General features: G+C 41.4%; 1 protein-coding gene across 1 annotated transcript in view; it reads right to left on the bottom strand.

The window, feature by feature from the left end:
* Positions 1-21,103, bottom strand: part of THSD7B (thrombospondin type 1 domain containing 7B) — a 538,929-nt gene that overhangs the window by 75,629 nt on the left and 442,197 nt on the right. Inside the window, exon 19 of the mRNA XM_054207661.1 lies at positions 9,559-9,737. Within this exon, the coding sequence (XP_054063636.1) occupies positions 9,559-9,737 (179 nt within the window). The remainder of the gene's footprint in view (positions 1-9,558; positions 9,738-21,103) is intronic.

Consider the following 21,103-nt stretch of genomic DNA (forward strand, 5'->3'; position numbering starts at 1 on the left):
TGGAAAACAGCCCTTGCGAAAAACAGACCTCCCTGACACCAGGGGTTGGATTTGACAACCGCTCAGAAAGCTGTAATTGGGCCTTGAAATCCAAAATCTCACAGTGGTTTATATTCCAGCTAGCAATCTGGTAATGCTGATGATCCTGACGCTGTCACCTAAGAAAGATGCAAAATTCATGTATTCAACTTGCAGTTCAAATGCACACATTTAGCTGATGGCAAGTCCAGCACAATCCTTCCAGTCACGTGAGGAGAGATCAAGAGGAATACAGAAGGTCATTTGCCATTTCATTCTGCTGTCTTGGAGGAGGAAACCAATTAAACAACATAAAAATAAAATAAAATCCATTCCTGAACCTATCAATCAGCTACAGGGCACAAAACAAAGCAAACCGAACAATCAAGATGGGTATAATTTCTGCGAAACGACCACAAGAAACGTCTGCACCGGAAAAAATATTAACCCTTGTTAAGTATTAATCAATGATAACTGCTGTAGATGGAACAACACAGCAATATTAAATACTTAAGAAAGGCAAGACAAGGATCATTTTAAGGACCATAACGCAAGAGGTGCCTGAGCGTTCCCAGGCTTCGTGGTAGCTCTGACAGACGAAGTAACAAAGCACACATCTTCACGTCCATCCTCTCTGATTGAACAGCAACTTCACGTCCAACTATTCTCTCTCATTCATAAAGGAAAGTCAGAGGGTAGGAATTTTCTGCTCTGAACGCTCAGGATATGTTCACAGCACGCAGGTGAGTCAGACCATCTTTAACAAGTTCTATTCCTCTTAAAATAAAGCCAACCGCCTGAATGTGGTCAACTTTAAACTGAGGACACACAGAATCTGCTATATATTTATGAGAAAATTCAGTCCTTCTAAAAGACACTGTCGTCCACTGGAAAAATTTTAAAAGTGACCAAAATCTTAATCTTAATTAATCTTAATGTGGCTAGAGCTGCATACCTAGCAGAGCCAACACAGAAGACCTCAGTATAGAGGTCCGGATGAGAAACACAGATATTTGGTTGACCAAAGGATATATGAGATACTCTGCCCCAGAAAGCAAACTACTTTACTGCAATTTTCCCAACATCAGAGCTGGGGGCAAACTGCTGTGACGTCCTTTCTTAAAGCTGTTTCCTAGAATAGCTTCGTGTTGGTTTCTGACAGTAGTAAGCAGATGCTAAATCGGGCCAATGCCAGTACCTAATTTACCAACCCAACCCAACCTTCGTTCAGGTTGGATGCTCTGCACCGTGACTCAGACCGCACACACGAGCTCCCTAGACTGACAGAGCCGGGCCGCCCGCTGCTCAATGCTCTCCCATCCAAGATCTTCCCAATATCTGGTTGCGTTCACATTTCAAGAGATTTCAAACTCATTATGTGGCAGGTTCTACAAACTATTGTAATTAATTTCATTACTTAGAATTTATTTCAAAAGAAATTTCCATATCCATGTCTTCTATTAGAGCAAACATTGATTTGTAATCAACAAGATTAAACTAATTTTGTACAGAAAAAAATTTATAAAAGACAGTAAAAAGAAGGAAAATGTGTCAAACCCTTCATTTAACTTCCAAAAGCAAGAGAAGGGACGCTCCTCCGTAATTCACTGTTTCTGAAGACACATGTGCTAAAACGCACGATGCCAAATAGCTGTTTTTCACATCTTCTGCCATACGAAAAGGTGACGACGTACCAACATTTTCAATTCTGAATAATCTTGGGCTTGTTCCAATTGGAACAGAAGCTAGGTCCTTATTTTAACTGCTATGCAGTATTTCCCCTTCCTTAATGATTGTGAGCCTAAAACCAAGAACAAATTACACCGCAAAACTTTGCGGAAAATAAATAGAAAACTTTCTAAAGGAAGGAAGGAGGGGAGAAAAAACCCCAAGATTAAATCTGCTGCCAAGGAATAACCAAGGCATCAATCCCTTGTGTTCTCCTGTTCCTAAGACAAAGACAAGCAAGAGTAAGTTCAGTCTCAGTGTTAGACGCTGTCACGCTGATTTATGACACACAGTGTACGCTGGTCCTCCTACATGACATATCGTCCACGAGAGATTCAGCACAAACCAAACTTCTTTCCTTAAAAAATATTGCCCCAGCCAATTTAACTTCAGTTCCTTAGGTGAAATGCTAATACTTTCTCCACCGGGCTACCCAACCATCTACAGCTGATTTTCCATTTAATACCATTTCCTCTGCAGAGAAATAAACAGGACGAAGCCCTTTTGGTATAACTCCTGTCTTTCACTGTATTTTGCATTACGCTATCACATTAAACAATAAATATTTTCTCCAACAGCAAACACAGGAACTCTGTATTTGAATCAGAAGTAACGATGGGTAAATTTTCAGTTCCAGAGATGCAAGCGTATCGCTCTCTTTTACAGCAAAAAGCCCTTTGATACATATTTCAGGAAAAACTTGGGGCTGTAGTAGGCAGAAAAATGTAGTTTAATCAATTAGAAGGCGGCTGCCAAATTTTGTGGACCCAGAATAATTCTAGGAAGTAGACTGGCGTTGTACGAGATTTAATTTCACAAAGTGCAAATGTATTTTCACAATTACAGAAAACAGCGCTACATCGTATATTAATAAGCATTATTATTACAGAGAAGTTTAAAGGAGTTATATAGAAAAAAGGAGTTTAAAGGAATTACATAGAGAAAAAAAAGGAAAGTGCAAAATACTTCTAGGAAGTTGTTAAACTGCTCAATTTTCACTAGGGTAAAGCTTTTTGTGAGCGGCAACTGTGAAAATATATTTATGAGACTCTTTATTCAACAGAGAACCTGCAGGAGAAATGAAAGTCAAGTGTGGATATCTCTAGAGGCTGAACAGAAAATTACTATATGCTGGGAATTACGGTACACACTACAGGGTTGTGATCCTGAAGGACAACATGGGAACCAACTGTATTCTCCTTTGGAAGTGAAGCCGTTCCCGCTGGCATGGTGGACTCTCCAGACAGTTGTTTTGGGAAGAGGACCTCTCAGGCTACACGGATTTGGCTCCCTACTTTTGCTTATTTAATGAACTAAATTACTGTTTAGTACCAAAACTCTCAATCACAGCAAGAAAAGCGTCCGGAAACCAGGAGGGTCTCGCTATTTTTTTGACACTGAAAATTCTCCCACATTAGTGTAGCAGGCAAAAAAACTTGTCATTTTTATGTTACTGTAAAAACTCACTAGAATCAGAGGACAAATGTTTTCTACGCTGTAATTCCTTCCTTCAAGGCTGAATGGGAGGAAATCAGAACTTCTGAAGGTAAAACCGAGATTAAGGACAGGATTTTTGTTTCCAGAACTTAAGTTGTGCACAAAGCAAATGAGTGTTGACAGACAGAGCCAGAGGAAAATAGAGGTGAGCCGTGTCCCTGCATGCCACAGAAAGGGATCTCCCAGAGCTGCCGATGCTACTGGTACAGCAGCACAGGACTGGGCTCAGAAATAAACTCCTGGCAGCCGAAATCTGCCAGAGGAAGAGATTTTACGAGTGCCCCGAAAAAGTTCAGCAGCTTTTCTAACAATTAGAAATCTATATTATAAAAGAAGTGATTTAAGCAGGAGCTATTTATAGCTAATACATTATTAATGAATTCTTGAAGACTAATTTCTGATACTGAAAGGTAAGGGTTATACATGCAACTCACCAGCCAGGGATTAGACGTGAGCTAATTCAGCGATAGCAATGAAAGACGCTGGGTTCAAACCTGTCTCTAACACAGGAACCTGACAGTTTTGGAAACACTTCATACAAGGCACAAATCTGTATCTTCACATGCGTAAAAGATAGGTTTATGCAAAGGAAGAGTTCAACCAAGTATTGCAGCAAAACAAAGCACGAAAATAAACTCTTCGAGTCAGACACACTCAAGATTAAGAGAATAAATACTATTTTTATAATTCACAGTTGGATAGGGGGCAAAGATAAATGAAAGAAGTTGTAAATATTTTGTGTCAGCAAGTAAGGACAAGAACATAACCTGAGGGAAGGAAAATAGAGGAAATACAGTGGTGTTATACACTGCTTATTCAAAAACTTTATGGTATACAAAATTATTGCCTGGAGAGCAGTTACCTGCCTAAATAAAAATGGACTTTGTTTGATTACAGTGTCCTGCTACATTACTCTTCCTTAGGCAGAGTTCCTCTGACACAGTCTAAGGGCATTTCTGGATCATGGAAACTTAGCTTGCCAAACATGAGCTAAAAATTGTCTGGAGAAACGGCTACCGAATGTGAGCAAGTCAAACTTTAGTCTGCATACTACTGTGTTGGTTTTCTTTGTGGGAAAAACACACACACGAGCCCATCCAGTCTTGTGTGTTCTAAAGGTGAGCTTTCAGAGCCTGTAATTTCGTAGGATTTTTCACTTTTGAAAAGAAATTTAAGACATTTTTTGCTGATCGAAAAAGTTTGTTTTCTCTGAAGCGCAAGTAGGACCAAGCCAGTCATTTTCTCTGAAAAGGTCACCAGAAATTCATACGTCTTCACGCCTGCTTCTGGGAAACCTGACCTGTAAATGTACCACTGTCCTCCTTTTCCATTTCTTTAAACTTCTGTATGCAATTTCAGGAAAAGTACTTGCAATCGGAATGTGCAAGGTGTTTGCATTTCTCATATTCTAGACTGAACACCAGAAAATGTTGTTAAGAACAAAATACTCATTTTAAAGAAAGCAGTAATTTTAAATTTCAAATACATTACGTTTTTTTCCTGCTATGCCTGCCTTTACAAACGCTCTCAATCCTTTAAAAATGTTTACTTAAATATATGCAGTATATATAAAGGGAATAAACTACTTGCTATGATATTTGTCCTTTAGCAGGACCGAGTAAGAGGGAGAGGGGGAGGAAGGGGAAGGAGGGAAAATCTTGACAAGAATATATATTAGAGCAATCAATAAAAAGATAATCCTTGGAATTCATGAGTCTTTAAAATAAGATGCATTTTCTTGTAGTAATCCTAAAAACCTATAAAAGAATATTCAAGCAATAAACCCCCCATAACTCATATTTAACCTTTCATCATGTAGAACTACATATTAAATAGCTTAGCAACTGCATGCTGTGTAAGTGCATTCAAATAAGAGCAGGAAATAGAAAAACGTAAATGCTACAGCTCTTTAAACATGCATCGCACAGCCAAGAACATCTGCCAGCTGACCCCGTAATCCAATCGGCTGCTCAGAAGCAATCAGAGCCTTAGATAAGAGCTGCACAGCTTCTACACGCAATGCCCGTTTTCTTCAAAAGATGGAGCAAAATGTAGCTAGCCGACTCTTCAACAATTTTCAAACACTGAGAGGTACAAGACGAAAGTGATTCAACATATTACACAGATGTGCATTAAAATACTGTCGTCTTCTCCCCCAGATATTGTTATGCGTCTTTTAATTTCGCAGGGCAACACGGAGAGGAAGCTTAAGGCGGAAGTGACTATGTCAACAAGCTGTTTGTCACTTCTGTTAGAAAATAACAAAACCTGGAACGCAAATTTGGAACGGCTCAACCTAGTCCGTCGACTATAATGAAAAGAAGAAATATATCAAACCTGAATTAATTCTCCTAACTCTGAGTTCACTTCTAGCACCTACTGCAAAAGGAGTGGGCTGCCTGAGAGGCTCTATGGACAGGGGAGGAGGAAGACATCCGAAACGGCGGCTTCGAGATACTCCAGAAGAGCCAAAACCTCTGTGGAATTAAGCGCTTAAAAACCACGGAATATCATGCAGAAACAGGATGCGTCATTACCACTCTACAAAATCAAACTTCTGCTAAAAAGTTCTGTCCTAAATACACAAGCAAGGTGCACTACGCTGATCGAACCGATTCTAGGAGGACATAGGAAACAATTTAAGTGACTCAAATAATTACTTATATTCACCAAATTGTTTTGAACACACAAATTGCCCCTCTCTCCAAAGCAATAGCTTTGTTAAAGTATCTGTATTGGCAGGGCCCTTGACATGGTGGGAAGCGGTAAGATAGAATTGCTGGAATGGTATTACAAGTAACACTCTCGGTAGTTAAATCTATGTCAAATATCTGAAAGGCATTGAAAAAAAAGGCATACCGGGGTCTGCCAAGAAGCCTAGAAAACACCCTTCACAAGAAGAGGGTGAAAAGATTATTTGGCTTAATGAGAAAAGGATACAAACTGACTGAGGACTTTAATTATAAGAACTGGAAAATGGAAGGTTCTCCAAAGTTATTGGTTAAGCAATAACAAGACCCAAGCTCAGAAGCCATAATTAAAAAAAAAAAAAACAAACCAAACCAAAAAAAACCCAGAGGAAATAATAAGGAAATAATAAGGGAAATCTACTGACACCTGGAGGAGTCTATTAGAGGTTCTAAGTTATCTAATGTCTTTATCAACTGCATAAACCACAATATAACACAGTAGCCAGTGAAAGATAGAGCAAATCTCATCCTCCAGGTGATTAAACTTTCTCATGTCTGATATCAAACAGAAGCAAGTATTTTACTGCAGGTATTTAACCCAGAGTATACAAAAATAATTAGGATGTCACATATTTATATATAAAGAATCTATAGAGCTTTGCTCTGGGATTTAAACACCGCCCAGACCAGAGGAAAGAGAAGACAATCTGCCTTGCAGTGCATTAATGATATCCGTCCAGCTTAGCTAAACAGCAGCGCGATCAGCTAATTTAGTTCATCATCTGCGTAGGCAACTTGTGCGTGCTGCAGTGTGCCTAAGGACCTCCGTGTGTCTACATCTGTGCTGGAAGTCAAAGTCCAGTGGGTGCAGAGCAAAACTCCTTCCAAACTGTGCAAAGGATTGAGAAGCGTTTGGGGAGACAAGGAATAGAATCACGCACACAATATGTACATATGTGTGCATATCATAGAATCGTAGAACAGTTTGGGTTGGAAGGGACCTTTGAAGGCCATCTAGTCCAACCTCCTCTGCAATGAGCAGGGACATCTTCAACTAGATCAGGTTGCTCAGAGCCTCGTCCAACCTGACCTCGAATGTGTCCAGGGATGGGGCATCTACCACCTCTCTGGGCAACCTGGGCCAGCAGCTCACCACCCTCATTGTAAAACATTTCTTCCTTCTATCTAGTCTAAATCTTCCCTTTTTTGGTTTAAAACCATTACCCCTTATCCTTTTGCAACAGGCCCTGCTAAAAAGTCCATCCCCATCTTTCCCGTAGGCTGCCTTTAAGTACTGAAAGGCCACAATAAAGTCTCCCTGGAGCCTTCTCTTCTCCAGGCTGAACAACCCCAACTCTCTTAGCCTGTCCTCATAGGAGAGGTGCTGACCATCTTTGTGGCCCTCCTCTGGATTCCCTCCAACAGGTCCATGTCCTTCTCATGGTGGGGGGTCCCCTGAGCTGGACACAGTACTCCAGGTGGGGTCTCACGAGAGGGGAGTAGAGGGCCTTGTTGAACCTCATGAGGTTTGCATGGACCCATTTCTTGAGCTTGTCCGAGTCCCTCTGGATGGTGTCCCATCCCTCATCCGTGTCAAGAGCACTGCTAAGCTTGCTGTCGTCCACAAACTTGCTGAGGATGCACTCAATCCCACTATGTCATTGATGAAGATATTGAACAGGAATGGTCCCAATACAGACCTCTGACAGACACCACTTGTCACCGATCTCCATCCAGACGTTGACCACTACCCTCTGGATGTGACCATCCAACCAATTCCTCATCCACTGAACAGTCAACCCATACCCAAGTGTACATATACATATATACACGTACACACGTTTTCCTTATTAGCACAACAATTTCTTCTTACCCTAAAAGCTCTGAAACATATATAAGATCTGATCCAACCCTATAAATCGAAATTGGGAAAAGGTAATCAATTTGTGTGCTGAAACAGCTACAAATAGCTTCTGTTTCTATCCTAAAAAAAACAACAACAAAACAACAAACCCACGGGCAGAGAAACAAAACCACCCAAAACCCCAACCAAACAAAAAAAATCCCGAAAAATCCAAAAACTCACAAGCCTAAAGACACAGACCTTAATGCAATTCCAAGGTGTCACTACTGAGCCCGCAATAGGAAGCCCTCTAACGAATTCAATGGGTTTTAGATCAAGACAGGTATTCCTGGTAAAGAGGCAAAAAGCACCGGCCACATTTATATTAATATCAGCCGTGGCACTTTGCAAGCACCGTGCACCAATAAACCTTACAAAGACATAATTTCCAAGTTTAAACAATTTCTTGCCTTTAATATCTTCTGAAAGGCTTCTGAAATTAGCAAATCTAATGTGTGTGGGAATAGGCAACACTTTATAGCAATAAGTTTACTTTTAATGGAAGTAGGCTGCTGTGTCTATGGGTAACAAACCCCAGTATCTTTTCGTTACAAAGGAGCTTATTGTTACCATACGACTTACTGTGGGATTTCATTTCGCCTCTTTGGTGATCTGTCTGATCTATTAAGAAAAGCACTGAGGTATGGACAACATACACTTTATTGCAGTTTTACATTTTCATAGTCCCTGCTACTTCTCTTAGGCTACCGCCTATGAATTTCAAATAGTAATAAGGGAAAATGGAAAAAAAAAAAAAAAAAAAAGTATTTACCAAGTTTCTTACAGGAAAAGAAAAATAAACTGTGAAGAAAATGAGGCAAGGTCAGAATCAGGTGTTAGAAGTGATGCTGCATCCCGGGACATGACTGCTGCAGCAACAGCTGCGCAGAAGAACAACTGGATCCATCAGCTCTAGCACCCACAAGCCACTACACAAATAAATCTTTGCATGAATACAATTAAAGACCTTCTACACATACTATGCAACATATTTTTTAACATATATATATATTCATAACCTATCTATGAAGCCCTTCAGCATGACTGCCTCTGTCCTATTAATTTTCATAGCTGAATCTGATATAAAGGACAGGCAAACCTTAATAGTACTTCATCAGTGTTAATTAGCATTGAGAATTAATCAGCAAATGTAGGGAATCACTATTAGTCTTGCAGAAATGCATACAGCATTAGACAGCATTTAAACAGATGCTGATCTTTTTTAAAGAGTAGCAATTTAGAGATTACTTTCCTCTGATGGGATACTTCAATATTGAATATACAGAGATTAATGTTCAAGGGAACTTGTGTTGTGTTGAAGGGAAATGTTGCTAAAAATAGCAATATATATTTAACAAATGTTTTTGCAGCAACCATAGTCTCAGAGAGAATTAAAGACTTTTAAAATATCCATGACATCTGAGCTCTCTGATGCTTATACACTATCCAGGTGGGATTATTTGTCAAGGGCTTCCTGTGCTCTGGGAGATAAAAATTTCTTTATAGAAGAAATGCAGTCTTTCAGGTCAAATTCTACTGTTACATGAGCATCTCCCACACAATCCTCAAGAAGTTCGAAGATTGTCTACAAAATCCGACACAAGGTGTGGTCCCAGAGATAACTCCTATTTTTAACTTCTTCACCAGCACAGTACCTTTCGATGAGCATTAAAAACACAGTAAGCACAGAGAGATTTCTGTTGGCTATTTAACACCGCTCACCTGATTCTTGAGATCCAGCTTTGGACAGGGACGACCTCCATTGTAAGGCTTCTCCTTAAGCCACTTGGATCGGACTTTCACCCCCGGTCCACAAGAAGAGCTGCAAGGGGACCAACTGGACCAATCGCTTAATTTGCAATCAAACGGGCAAGGGACCGTGCAAGATTCTTCAATGTAACCTAAACCAAAAATTTAAGAAAGGTTTTAATCACCGCAACTAATGAACTCTGATCCTCCAATGTCTCACGACAATCTGTGTAATCAACACAAAATGAGAACTTCTTAAAGAGAAGACATTTGGCAGACTGACAACGCTCTCCCACCATGAGATGATGATATTATTTGTAAAGAACAGCAGTGACTAAAACTAATTTCTACTTGGTTTAGTCCAATGATCATTAGGAAGGCTAAACCAACTGATGTAAGGAACACACACCCTGGCAAACTGTTGTGAAGCTGGTTGTTCACCAGCAAGTGGTGATTATCTTCCCTACGAGACTGTGGCCATAATAAATTCTGGCGAACTAAGCGTACACTCCAATTTTGTACTTCTTCATTATTATGCTAGCCATCTCAGAGCTGGCACAGGCAGGGAGTCGGGAGGCTCTCGTCCCAGCAAACAGGACCAGAGGATGGCGGAGGCACCAGCACTGTGCTCCTGGCAGTTCCCACAAGATGCGTGAGGGACCTGCCTGCGGCCGGCCAGCTGGAGTGGTGTGGGATTTGTTCTTGGGAGAAGCAGATGAAACCTGCTTCCCACACCTTTCTGGTAATTCTTTCTATACATCTTTCCAGCTGTTTTGCCAATTCTGAGTTTCATAAACGGCATTTTAAAGCTTTGCTTTCACCTTAACCTGGCTTGACACATAGGTCCTCCCAAGATCATCACCTCTTAAAATCAGAATACCAGACATCTGCAGGACCAACGCCTTGCTGAATTAAAACCCAACAGGGCTTCTCAGGGAAAAAACAAGGTTCCTCCATACAGGCACAACCCCACAGCTGGTTTAGGAGCTGGCACATGGGAAGAGAGATTTTGCAGAGCCCAGCGCTGGCCGTGGAGCTCCTGGTGGGCAGAAAGGCAGGGGAGGGTGGCCGAACCCTCGGGGTGTCCGGGGAATTACTGGCACCAGTCTCAGGTTGGCAGTGTGGAATAGCTCCTGCGCCTTCCTGCTTACCATGCTGCATTCATTCTCCTCGAGTTTCTATTATCTCCTTGTCATGTCTGTATGCACTATTTTAATTTAAGCAAAAAAGAGATTTCACGTTAGACCATGAAAGTCAGTGGCTGCTAAGATCAGCCTTTATTACAGGCGGCTTTGACCCTCTGACAGCTCTGGCAATGATGGTCATGGAAATAACCGAATTTCACCCCTACTGTATTGCTGATGTTTCTCATTTTTATGCCCTTTCTTTCTGTTTTTCATTGCACTAACTCCCTCTATATTCCTTACCCACAGAATACCAAATTATCTCATTCAATTACTCTTTTATGAAGGGTTTCCCCACTCTACCAAGATGACAGTCACTGCAGCAGGGAGGAAAAAAAAAACCCAAAACCAACAAAACCCAGAAAAACCCAACCCAGAAGCAGCTGCCCTCCAAAAGCCCCACACAGCCCCAGATGATGGGGAAACACCAAGGCTGAGGCACAGAGATCATTCTGGCCCGGAGCTGGGTTTACTGGCTCTGTGACTGACTCCAGAGCAGGACTGCGTTACATCCTGAGCATCGACCCACAGCAGCAACACGCTGCCTCCCCCCTGGTCTTCATGTGAAGTCAATATCAAGAAAGGTTTCAGACTTATTTAGGCATCCCCCACCAGAAAATATCCTCCTTCTAGAAGTACAAGAAATACTGATGTTGGTTTTGTAAACTGTGCCTTAAAAAATACTAGAAACAACAGTAATTCCCTCCTTCAATGATGCTCTATTTCTTCTCTCTTTTTCCTTCGTGATGGTCCTGTTCCCTCTTCCTTTACAGCAGCCACCCCGCAGCCTGGCAGCCGCAATCATTTCCCCAGTAACTCACGCTGTAACTCTTCCCTAAAGCTGCAGCCCCGTTCCCGTACGGTGAGCTCTGGTTTTTTTTTGCTACCTCTTATCTCCATGTCTCGCATTGCCTTGTCACTTGCAGCTCCAAAGCCCCGGGAACTGGGTATCTTAATTATTTCTGACCCAATCCCCTACAGTGGTGTTCGCTTGTTTGAGATATTTCAACTTTGCATGCTTTGTATACTCATCTGGGTGAGATTACACCCATGCACACACATATACAAATATTTCCAAACCAGATTTGCTTTTTTTCCCCAAATGAGACTCCCAGATATCCCACTAATATTCTATTCCACCTGCTTAGGTTGCCACTCAAAGCAATTCATAATACATTATGATAAGTAAAAGAAATTTTCTCATGATAGATTTATGAGAAGCATTTCTTAGGCAGTTCTCCAAAGAGTTCTGTTCCACCATCGTACGAAAGATCATTTTTCCTTGGGCTGTGTGACAGCCTAGGTAATTAACTCTCAACAGAAACAAAGAAAGTGCCTTGTTTCAAAGTAGGATTAGACAGAGGGGTTATCAACTTATCAGTGAAGGCAAAATGGGCTAAGCCTTTTGGCAGTTCGAGACCTACCTCTATAGTAAAAAGAAATACAAGACCAAAAAAAGGAAATATAATACAAAAAAGAAATATAAGGAAGAGGAAGGAAAAGGTATAATCAACAAAATGGAAGAAACTTATTGTGTTCCACCCCCAGGAACTGCTGTGGGGATCCCCCAGTGAACCACAAAATTTCTAAAGACGTCCTGTTGCTAAGACATAAAAGTAATGCTAAGCTCATTACTTTTTGAGTTTCCTCACCCATATTTTTAAATTACATTAAGTATAAACAAATAATGGCCAGCTAATAGAGCATTAAATTACCATACTGCCCAGAGGAACCCAATTCTCCACATTGAACAATGCTACGGAATCAGAAGGGGAACATAACTTTCTTTCGAGCTCTTCTCAAAGGCTGCCATTACTTCTTCTACCAGTTGCTTGAGGTTAAACGTATGAGGAGATACCCATGGATCAAAGATTTCATTCAACAAAAATTTTCCTCCAAAAATCTCTACGTGATGTATCCTCTCTGCTCATATAGAGAATGCCTTTATGGCTATCTTTTCATGAGAAACTAGTAAATAATGTTGTACTCAGCTCATCCATTGCCTATGAGAACGGGATATTTGTTTTTCTCTGTAGGAGCCAAGCAATGACTTGCCATTGTCAGGGGGCTGAAAAGACTTCAGTTTGGATACCCGCAGTAATCCCACTATTTGTAGCACTGGCATGATGCATAATACAAAACAACATCAAAAAATAACAGGGGAGGTATGCTATTAAAACAACCCATTAATAAAGAATTCTGCATTCAGGATATTATCCGGAGAAATACTTCTTAGCATAGCAGAATATGAATAAAGAAAACAGCATAAACACATTTCTGAGTTACTGTTGCTCAGCCTGGGGAGACTAACTCGAGGTTGAGTTTACACAGCTGGTTTTGTCAGTGTCACCCTTAAACATCTCACTCATCCATCGCACTCCCCCATTTTTCTCTCTGTTGCAGAACCTGGTACCAAAAATCCCAAGTAGAGTTTCCAAGACCTTCTGTGGAAAAAGATGTCCTCTTCTCCCCACCCAGCTCAGCCTGCTTTCCATGTGTTCTTATATTAGTTCTTGAAGCTTCCTTTAGCCTCTTTCTTATTTTTTATTCCTCAAAATCTCCAATATCATTAAAATAAAGTTCATTTAATTTAGAAACAACAGATTAGAGCCTCTGTCCTAGCTGAGCCGACAGCAGGCCCCTGAAGGCCACAGAGCTGGAGCTGCACACACAGATGTCACCGGAGGCAGCGACAGAAACACCAGTGCATGGGATATTTAAGTAGGCATCTTGCAGCATACTACTGGGAATAGTCCTGAATTGGCAGCAAAAATTGAGCTGGATGATCAAATAAGCCTTTTTTCTATGTTTAAGTGCTATTGTTTTACTACTGAGACACTGCCAACCTAATGGGATGAACAAATGCATTTACCTGGCCTGCACAGCTCATTTTACTATTATTTATTCATTAAGAACAATGTGCTTGCTGCTCTACAAGCCACAAATGGAGTCTCTTCCCTAAAGTGTCTATAATAAACAAAGCACCCATGGATTACACAGGAGGTACTGGGAAGGCTCAAACACACAATGTGGTAACCATTCCTCGTCTCGTTTCTTCTGTGCAGCCCAAGAGATGGAGCAATAGCAGGTGAGATTAATAAAGTGAGGATGATGGTCTGGTGGATGTCGAATGTTAAGGCTCAAACACGTGGTGTAAAAACTGTTATTGTCTCATTTTTGCTGTGCAACCCGAAAGAGCCGGGGCAGCAGGAGGCAGCTGGATGATGGGCTGGTGGGTGTCAGCGGCACAGAAGCAGGGAGAGGATGTGGATCGCGCTGCAGCGCCAGGGGGGGAGTTCTGCAGTAGCACAATTCCTTTCCCACCTACCCAAGACGCCATACGTATCACCCCAGGCACAGCTAGAGAGGGCCGCAGTGTCCTTCCGTGTCCCCCTCTATATTCGCAAACGGATCGTGGTGGGAGAAGCAGCCGATTAGTAGGTTGACAAGCTCACGTAAGACACTGGCATCCACCCGATTGTTGCACTTCCAAATGATAAATTTGCTGCAGGTGTAAGGTCTGCGCGCAGCGTTAAACAACAGTGCCAACAGGATTCCAAGAGGCTGACTTGAAAGTGATTCGAAAATAAACATTTCTCCGGCAGCTTTGGAAACAGATGCACTTCTAATTGAATTGGCTTTAAACTCATTTGTATCCTCTCTAACATATTTCATCATTTCAATTAACAAACTTCTAGCAGTTCTACCCTTGTTAGTAAACCTTGAGGTGCTTCATAAAGCTCAAGGTCATTACTACGAGAGGGACAACTCTGTGCATCACCGCAACTGCCACTGGCAATAGCACCCGTAATTTCCCTTGGAGCCTACAGGATGGTGGAGATCACCCTTTAACAAACACGGCAGCAGCAGAGTGGACAGTGACACAGAAGAAATATTTCTAATTACACAGACTAAAGGTAGATTAAAAAAGCTGATTCATTTTGCAATTAATATTTACATCCATTTGATTACTGACTGTGAAATATGTAGAATAACACCAGTAAATCCACGCCGTGCTGGAAGTCTAATAGCTAAAGACTTCATAAGGGAGACCTGGTGGACCATGGCACTCGGTGGGCCGGATTCTGCTCAGCTGAAGCTTTGGGATCTCCTACAAAGCAAAACTCAGGTTTTAACTCAGGTTAAAACCTAGCATCGAGCATAGAATGCAGTTAAGAGTCTAACTCCAACATCTGATCACAGCTCTATGGCTGGGGCTTTCCCAATGTGCCGCAGAAAAGGCAGCCACCAGCCACGGGCCACATGGCATGACGGAAGGCTCCAGAAGCTTGTGAGATACAAGGGAAGCACCTCCTCTTAAGCAATCCAGGCCCAAACATTTAAATCCTGCTTCAAGGGAGAATATTATTAACTGAAGGAAACTAAGCAGAATAAGCCCTGGGAGTCTTAAAGTTGCTAACAACTTCAGTTGCATCTGAAAAGGATGTAATATTGCCATGGAACAAACGTTTAACCTTTTTTTTTTTTTTTTTAATACACAAGGATTTGAGAGATTTTATGCATTATTAGTTTGCTAGCTGGGAAATTTAAGAGATAATCTAATGAATACATTCAGTAAACGCACAACTGAAAAACCCAGTAAAAATAACTTTAACGTTTTTGCAAAGCTCAAATAATGTACAAAATGTACCCTTAGCTAATTTATTCCCGCTTGCTCTTCTCAACAAAGAGGCACACGCTCTCGTTATCTCGTAGCAGACTGATTATAGATTCTAAATAGACCAGAGAGGACTTGTAAAAAACGCTGCTAAGTTTAACTCAACATTATTGTTATTGAAATTCATCCAAAGGTTGGGTTTATTGCTCAATTTCACAGTCTCTATAAATTCTGACGAGGCAGTCGGGTTGATGCTGACGTTGCATTATGATTCCTAATTTCTTCTGATTTTGCGTTACTGTTATCTTCCTTAAAGAACTTGCAAGCTTACACTTTGAGTTGCATACAAACCGTAGTAGCTGATACACTTAATCTTTTCACTAAATAAGGAAATCTCCATTAATTAGCACATTCCTTGTAACAGATTGCAGAACAAGCTGAGAACTCTTCCGGAGAAGAGAGACTCGTCTGCTGCCTTCTGACTGCAAACAAATAGTGAAAATAAATAGGACTTCACAGCGTACATTCATCTCCCAGGGAACTTCCGATGCAGAAATCCACTGCACAAATCTGTCTGGCCGCCAAAACCAGCTGTGGAAATGATTCCCTCTCCTCCTGGGGCTGCTCCCCCGCCACGAAGTGCCGGGCCGGCTGCTTGGGAGCCCTGACACCTTAAGAAAGACCTTGCTCAAATAAAAAAATCATCCACTGGGATCAATAGCAGCCAGGGGAGTAGCTCAGCAGTGTTTTTCTATATACTTTGCTCATCACCCTGCCACTGGGAAATTCATCTGCTTTGTCCAAACAAAACTGAGTAGGTTTTGGTTTTTTTTTTCTTTACCTTCATCTTCTGTATATCAGGAAAGAAACTCATCCCACTGTACTTTATTATGAATTGTTTAGCATATATGTCCTTCAGGCTGCTCAAGCCACAGTAAAAGCAGATTTTTAAAACACACCTGACATTGTGTTTATTTTTTATTATTATTATTATGAGATTTATATAACAAAACAAGGCTTTTTTTAAAGGCCAAACACACTTCCACAGTACATCACGAAGACAAAATTAAATTGTCCACAGACCGTCAAATTCCCCTCTTTCTCCTACATCTGATTTCTCTCAGAGGCCCAATTGCACAGTAGCTCCGAAAATAGATGTGCATTGCAGAGCGCTCTGAAGATCAATATAGACTTGGGCAATTTGGACCAGGCGGGAAGCATCTTCCAGAGCCAAGGGTCCATCACTGGGAGAAAGCTGCCGCCAAATGTCACCAAAAATATCTGCCCCCATCAGTAAATCATACATGGCCTGAAGGTCAATGGTTTCAGGCTCTGCTGGAGCACACTAAGAAACTCAATTTCGGAGTTTGGGGCCCTCTGCGGAGAGCATCTTTCTGCCAGTTTCTAAAGATATGACGTTAGGCACTGTCAACACAATATGCCACCTCATTTCAGCTGCCAAGCGGCGACCCCAAGACACAGATGAGCCTCATTTAGACAACATCCCTCAGACAGCAACGCGACGGCGTCCATGTTACAGAATAGGAAACGCTGATGCCTTTCCGTGTACCCTGATAATTAGCACATATTGCGCATTATAATACTGCTCTTATTTCAGACAAAATAAACCACCAGATGACTCTGCAGAAGAAAGGAACACAAAGCAATTAGATCCATGAGCAATTAATATTACCAAATGGATCACAAAAACATGAAAGAAATATATTTTTTTCCTCTCCCCCCCCCCCTTAAATGTACGTTCCTAGTACTTTAATTTCCAAACTCCAGAGGTATTACCAAGTGTAAGGGCCAGGTCACAGAGGCTCTGAAAAGGCAGGGAGAAGCATCCGAGCCCGCCGCGACCTCCGCAGCCTCTCTCCTCGCCGCCACGGGAGGCGAGTGACACAGTCACCCCTCCGATCAATACATTTAAATCAATACACCGCCTCAACTCCTTCTCGTCTCATCGACACTAAATGAGAAACCTAACTACACACTTTAATTATACTGGCGCTGTTTTAAAGCTGCCACTAAGCATTTACCGACGTTCGGAAGATCCAGGTAGCTGCCGCAAGGTCCAGCCTGCTCGGACGAGGAGTTTCACTCCTGCTATCAGAGGTCACCTTGCTACAGAGGCAGGGATACAGAGGCATCCGACCTCCTTAACTCATGCTGCACTAGAAAAAACATCTGATGGAAACAGGGCTTTAAGAAAGGGAACAGTCCTGGTTTTCCACAGCTTAGTCACAGGGAGAGCAGCACGACTCATTTAGATGATGGAAAACCTTGAGATGGAAATAGGACATTTTCGTGATGTTAGCAGGCCCCAGCACAGAGTACTGATGTACTGAATTCCTGATAGACTTTTGTTTCAATTTTGCGGCGTGACTTTGAGCACTCTGGTTGTGTAGTTCAATCTCCTCCGCTGGGGGACTTCAATGAATTCCGACAGAAGCAGAAAGCGATGCAATCTTGTTGAATAATACGATTTTTAATGGTCACTCCTCCATGTTACCAAATACAAATGAGATCCAAGATTTCACAGAGGGAATCTCTGTCTGTGGTGAGGGATATTAGAAGTTTTGCAAACCAGGAGCTGTGATTTAATTTACACCATCCTCATTTGCAAACCTTGAAGGACATAGAGAGATTTCAAAGTATATCTCAGACCCAGGAACAGACTAAGGTAGGATAAATTCTCAGTTACTCATCAATATTGTTATGATAATCCTTAGAGAAGACTGAGCTGAAGTTTAATTTTATCCACATTTCCTAATTCAGGCTCATTTCCTCAAAGCCTCTAAATTCAGCTGTTGCTATGTTTCTGAGTTGGTCTCCCGAACTCTTTGATCAAGCAGACTACATCAGGCACCTTAAACGAAATCCACTATGTGCCCATCTCCCCCTTCCATGCTAACTTTATCGCTGTATGCACTGCTCCAGCAAACTCATTTCTGCTCTGGCAGTCAGCTCATTTTAGTCAGACATTGGCTTATGTGCAAGAAGTGGAATTCTTACTTTTGTTGGATTCTTCTTCCATACAAGCAAACTCATGTGATGTTGCTTCTGAAGATCTTCAGAATATGTCAGACGTGAAACCCTTTAACTCTCACTGGAACCCACTAAAACACCTACTATTGCGACTTTCCACTTAAAAATCATTTGTCATCCATTTATTTGCCCGAAAGTCCTGCTCATCAGGGCTGTATAAAAGGCAATCAGGTTAAAAAACATTGAAAGAAACCCACGATCATGAAGTTCTGCATGAGTAGGAAAAGTGCAGAGGTCTTAACACTAGAGTACATAATTCGTGAAACAGCTTATGCTAAAACAGTATTTCTTCATACTTCCTATGTAACATATTAAATGGAATGGCACACAGGGAGAGAAAAATGTTAATTCTAAATCTGTCTTTGCATGGCAACATTTTATTAGAGCCTTGCTTCATAAGAGGCTGTATTTGTGACAAATGCGTTATTAAAACCAAAGAGACGGGCCACATTTCAAAGAGATGCTCTTACTGCGGCCTACTGTAGCAAGCAGGGCAGCCGATCGCCCAGTGCATTAACTTGCTATCAAAGCTCTCCTAAACCTCCGATAGACTATTTCTACACCGAGTTACTATTTCTACACTAAAAACGTTCCCAGCTCCCATGGAAGAGCTTTAATCAACCTGTCAAAAACGGAGAAAAACTGACTGAGCCTAATAATAGAAACAAAAGGCACGGACATGAGCAAGCGTGGGCAGAGGTGGGCCAGCAAGTGGAGGCTGATGGTGATCGTCAAACACAAGAGAGCATGCTTGAGGTTAGTAAAAAAATCATTCCTTATAGTCTGGTATTGCCACCTCTTCAAAAGGGTCATTTAATGGATTGCAGCAAACAGCATCAAAGAAATTTGGGCAAAAAGACAGGCTATAAAGATTTATATTTAGAGCCAAGAGTAACAGACAATCACTATGACTAAATGCAGCACCTACAGAGGATGTTGCTCAAATAGCTAAACCTCTAAATATTTCCTCATAAGATGCACGCTTGCTTTCTGTAAGAAGATAAAGATCTAGAAGAATGTGCATTTCTATGTGCTAATGCCTCAGGGGAAGTCTTGCCTCGCCGTAAATAAGCTTCTGTGATAGCCAGTTTGACCCATTCAGAAATAACTTTTTTGATGGCTGTTTACCTTTGATTCTGTTGCCAGAAAAACACAGAGAACAGCAATGTCTGAACAGTTGCCTTGTGATCCCATTTCATTTGATAAGTCTTTTAACATCCAGGAAGGAAGAACTGTGGCCAAATTTTCTTATGGCGAATAAATTTTGGAAAAAAAGGAAGGGAAAAGATAGGGCATAAATCAATATTCTTTGAGCACCGTTATGAGAGCAATATGTAAAAAGCCCTGTAGTCAAGCAAGAAATGGAGGGCAGGTCCTTTACGGGCTCTGTTTCCGTGCTTACGGCCCCCCTGGCAGCCACAGCTGTAATTAAGGCTGTCACTGCACACCCAAGGAGATGTGTAGAAATGTCGGAGAGAGGTCCAGAGGAGAACCCAGCCAGGATTTCGGGGCTAAATTTAGAAGCTATTTAGCTTTGAGATATCAGAAAACCAGTCAAAGGTGACAGTGGCTTTGTCCTGAAGTGGGAATGCGAGGGTAGGACAGCCCCGTCTGCAGCTGGCAACACTTTTCAGCCACCCGCGATCCAAACTCAGCCTTAATTCCCGTGCCAGGGGATCAGATGGGCAGAAAATACGGTGAGATTTTAGCTGAAACTTTTTTCTCAAGCAGTCTTTGAAAAGCTTTGTCTTTGGTAAGTAGTACGGTCATTTTTCTGTAATAAAAAGGCCACCGAGAGCTACACCGCAGAGCCACATAGAGGAAACCACAGAGAGAAACAGGAGTATCGTAATATTTAATTAAACTCAAATGCCAAAAGAAGGGTAGATTAGTCCGAACATGGGCTCTACATGTTATCATTAACTGATGGTGCCAAGATTACTTCCACGCTTTTGGGGAAGAGGAGGCATCCCGAGGGCTGTCAGGTGTGAGGTCTGGAGCTGGGAAGAGGACAGCCTCGGCAGGGTGGCCCATTTTCCTTGGAAAAGAAATGAGGCTGTCAAGAACGAGGCCTCCAGAAATGAGGCCTCATCCACACGACATTTGTAGGATGCTGTTTTTGGAAGTACAGAAACCACTTAAAACTAAGACACGTTGGATTCTGGAATTAACGGTTTGTGCTAAAAAAAATGAAATTTCAAGATAAGATTTCGTTTAGACTAAGAATGAAATTAAATGTTCAGGGATATTTTCAAGAACACGGGTGAAACTTCTGTTCAAAAAAGTTGATATTTCTGAAGATTTTCAAAAGAAAATCAGGGATCTCTGCAACAATTTCATTCTTCAAAATAAAATTTACCAGATATGGAAAAAAATGTACACTACAGTAATTGCCAGAATAGATACACTTTCAAAAGTAAACAGGCATTTATTCAAGTAGTTTTTCCACCTTTTTTTTCCCAAAATTGTTTCCTTGTAGGAAAGTTAAGTTTGCTATCAGTCCAGGATAGACTCGGCTCACATTCCTTTAACCTACTAAGCTCTGCTTAGTTTTTTTGAGCTACACAAATATCATTTTGCAGTACAATTATTAACATCTAGTGATTAAACACTACCTGAAAATAGCTTATTTTCTCCCAAAATGACAGTGTGGGGATTCACACCC

This window comes from Rissa tridactyla, chromosome 7 (assembly GCF_028500815.1).
Source record: "Rissa tridactyla isolate bRisTri1 chromosome 7, bRisTri1.patW.cur.20221130, whole genome shotgun sequence".
Classification (NCBI taxonomy): domain Eukaryota; kingdom Metazoa; phylum Chordata; class Aves; order Charadriiformes; family Laridae; genus Rissa; species Rissa tridactyla.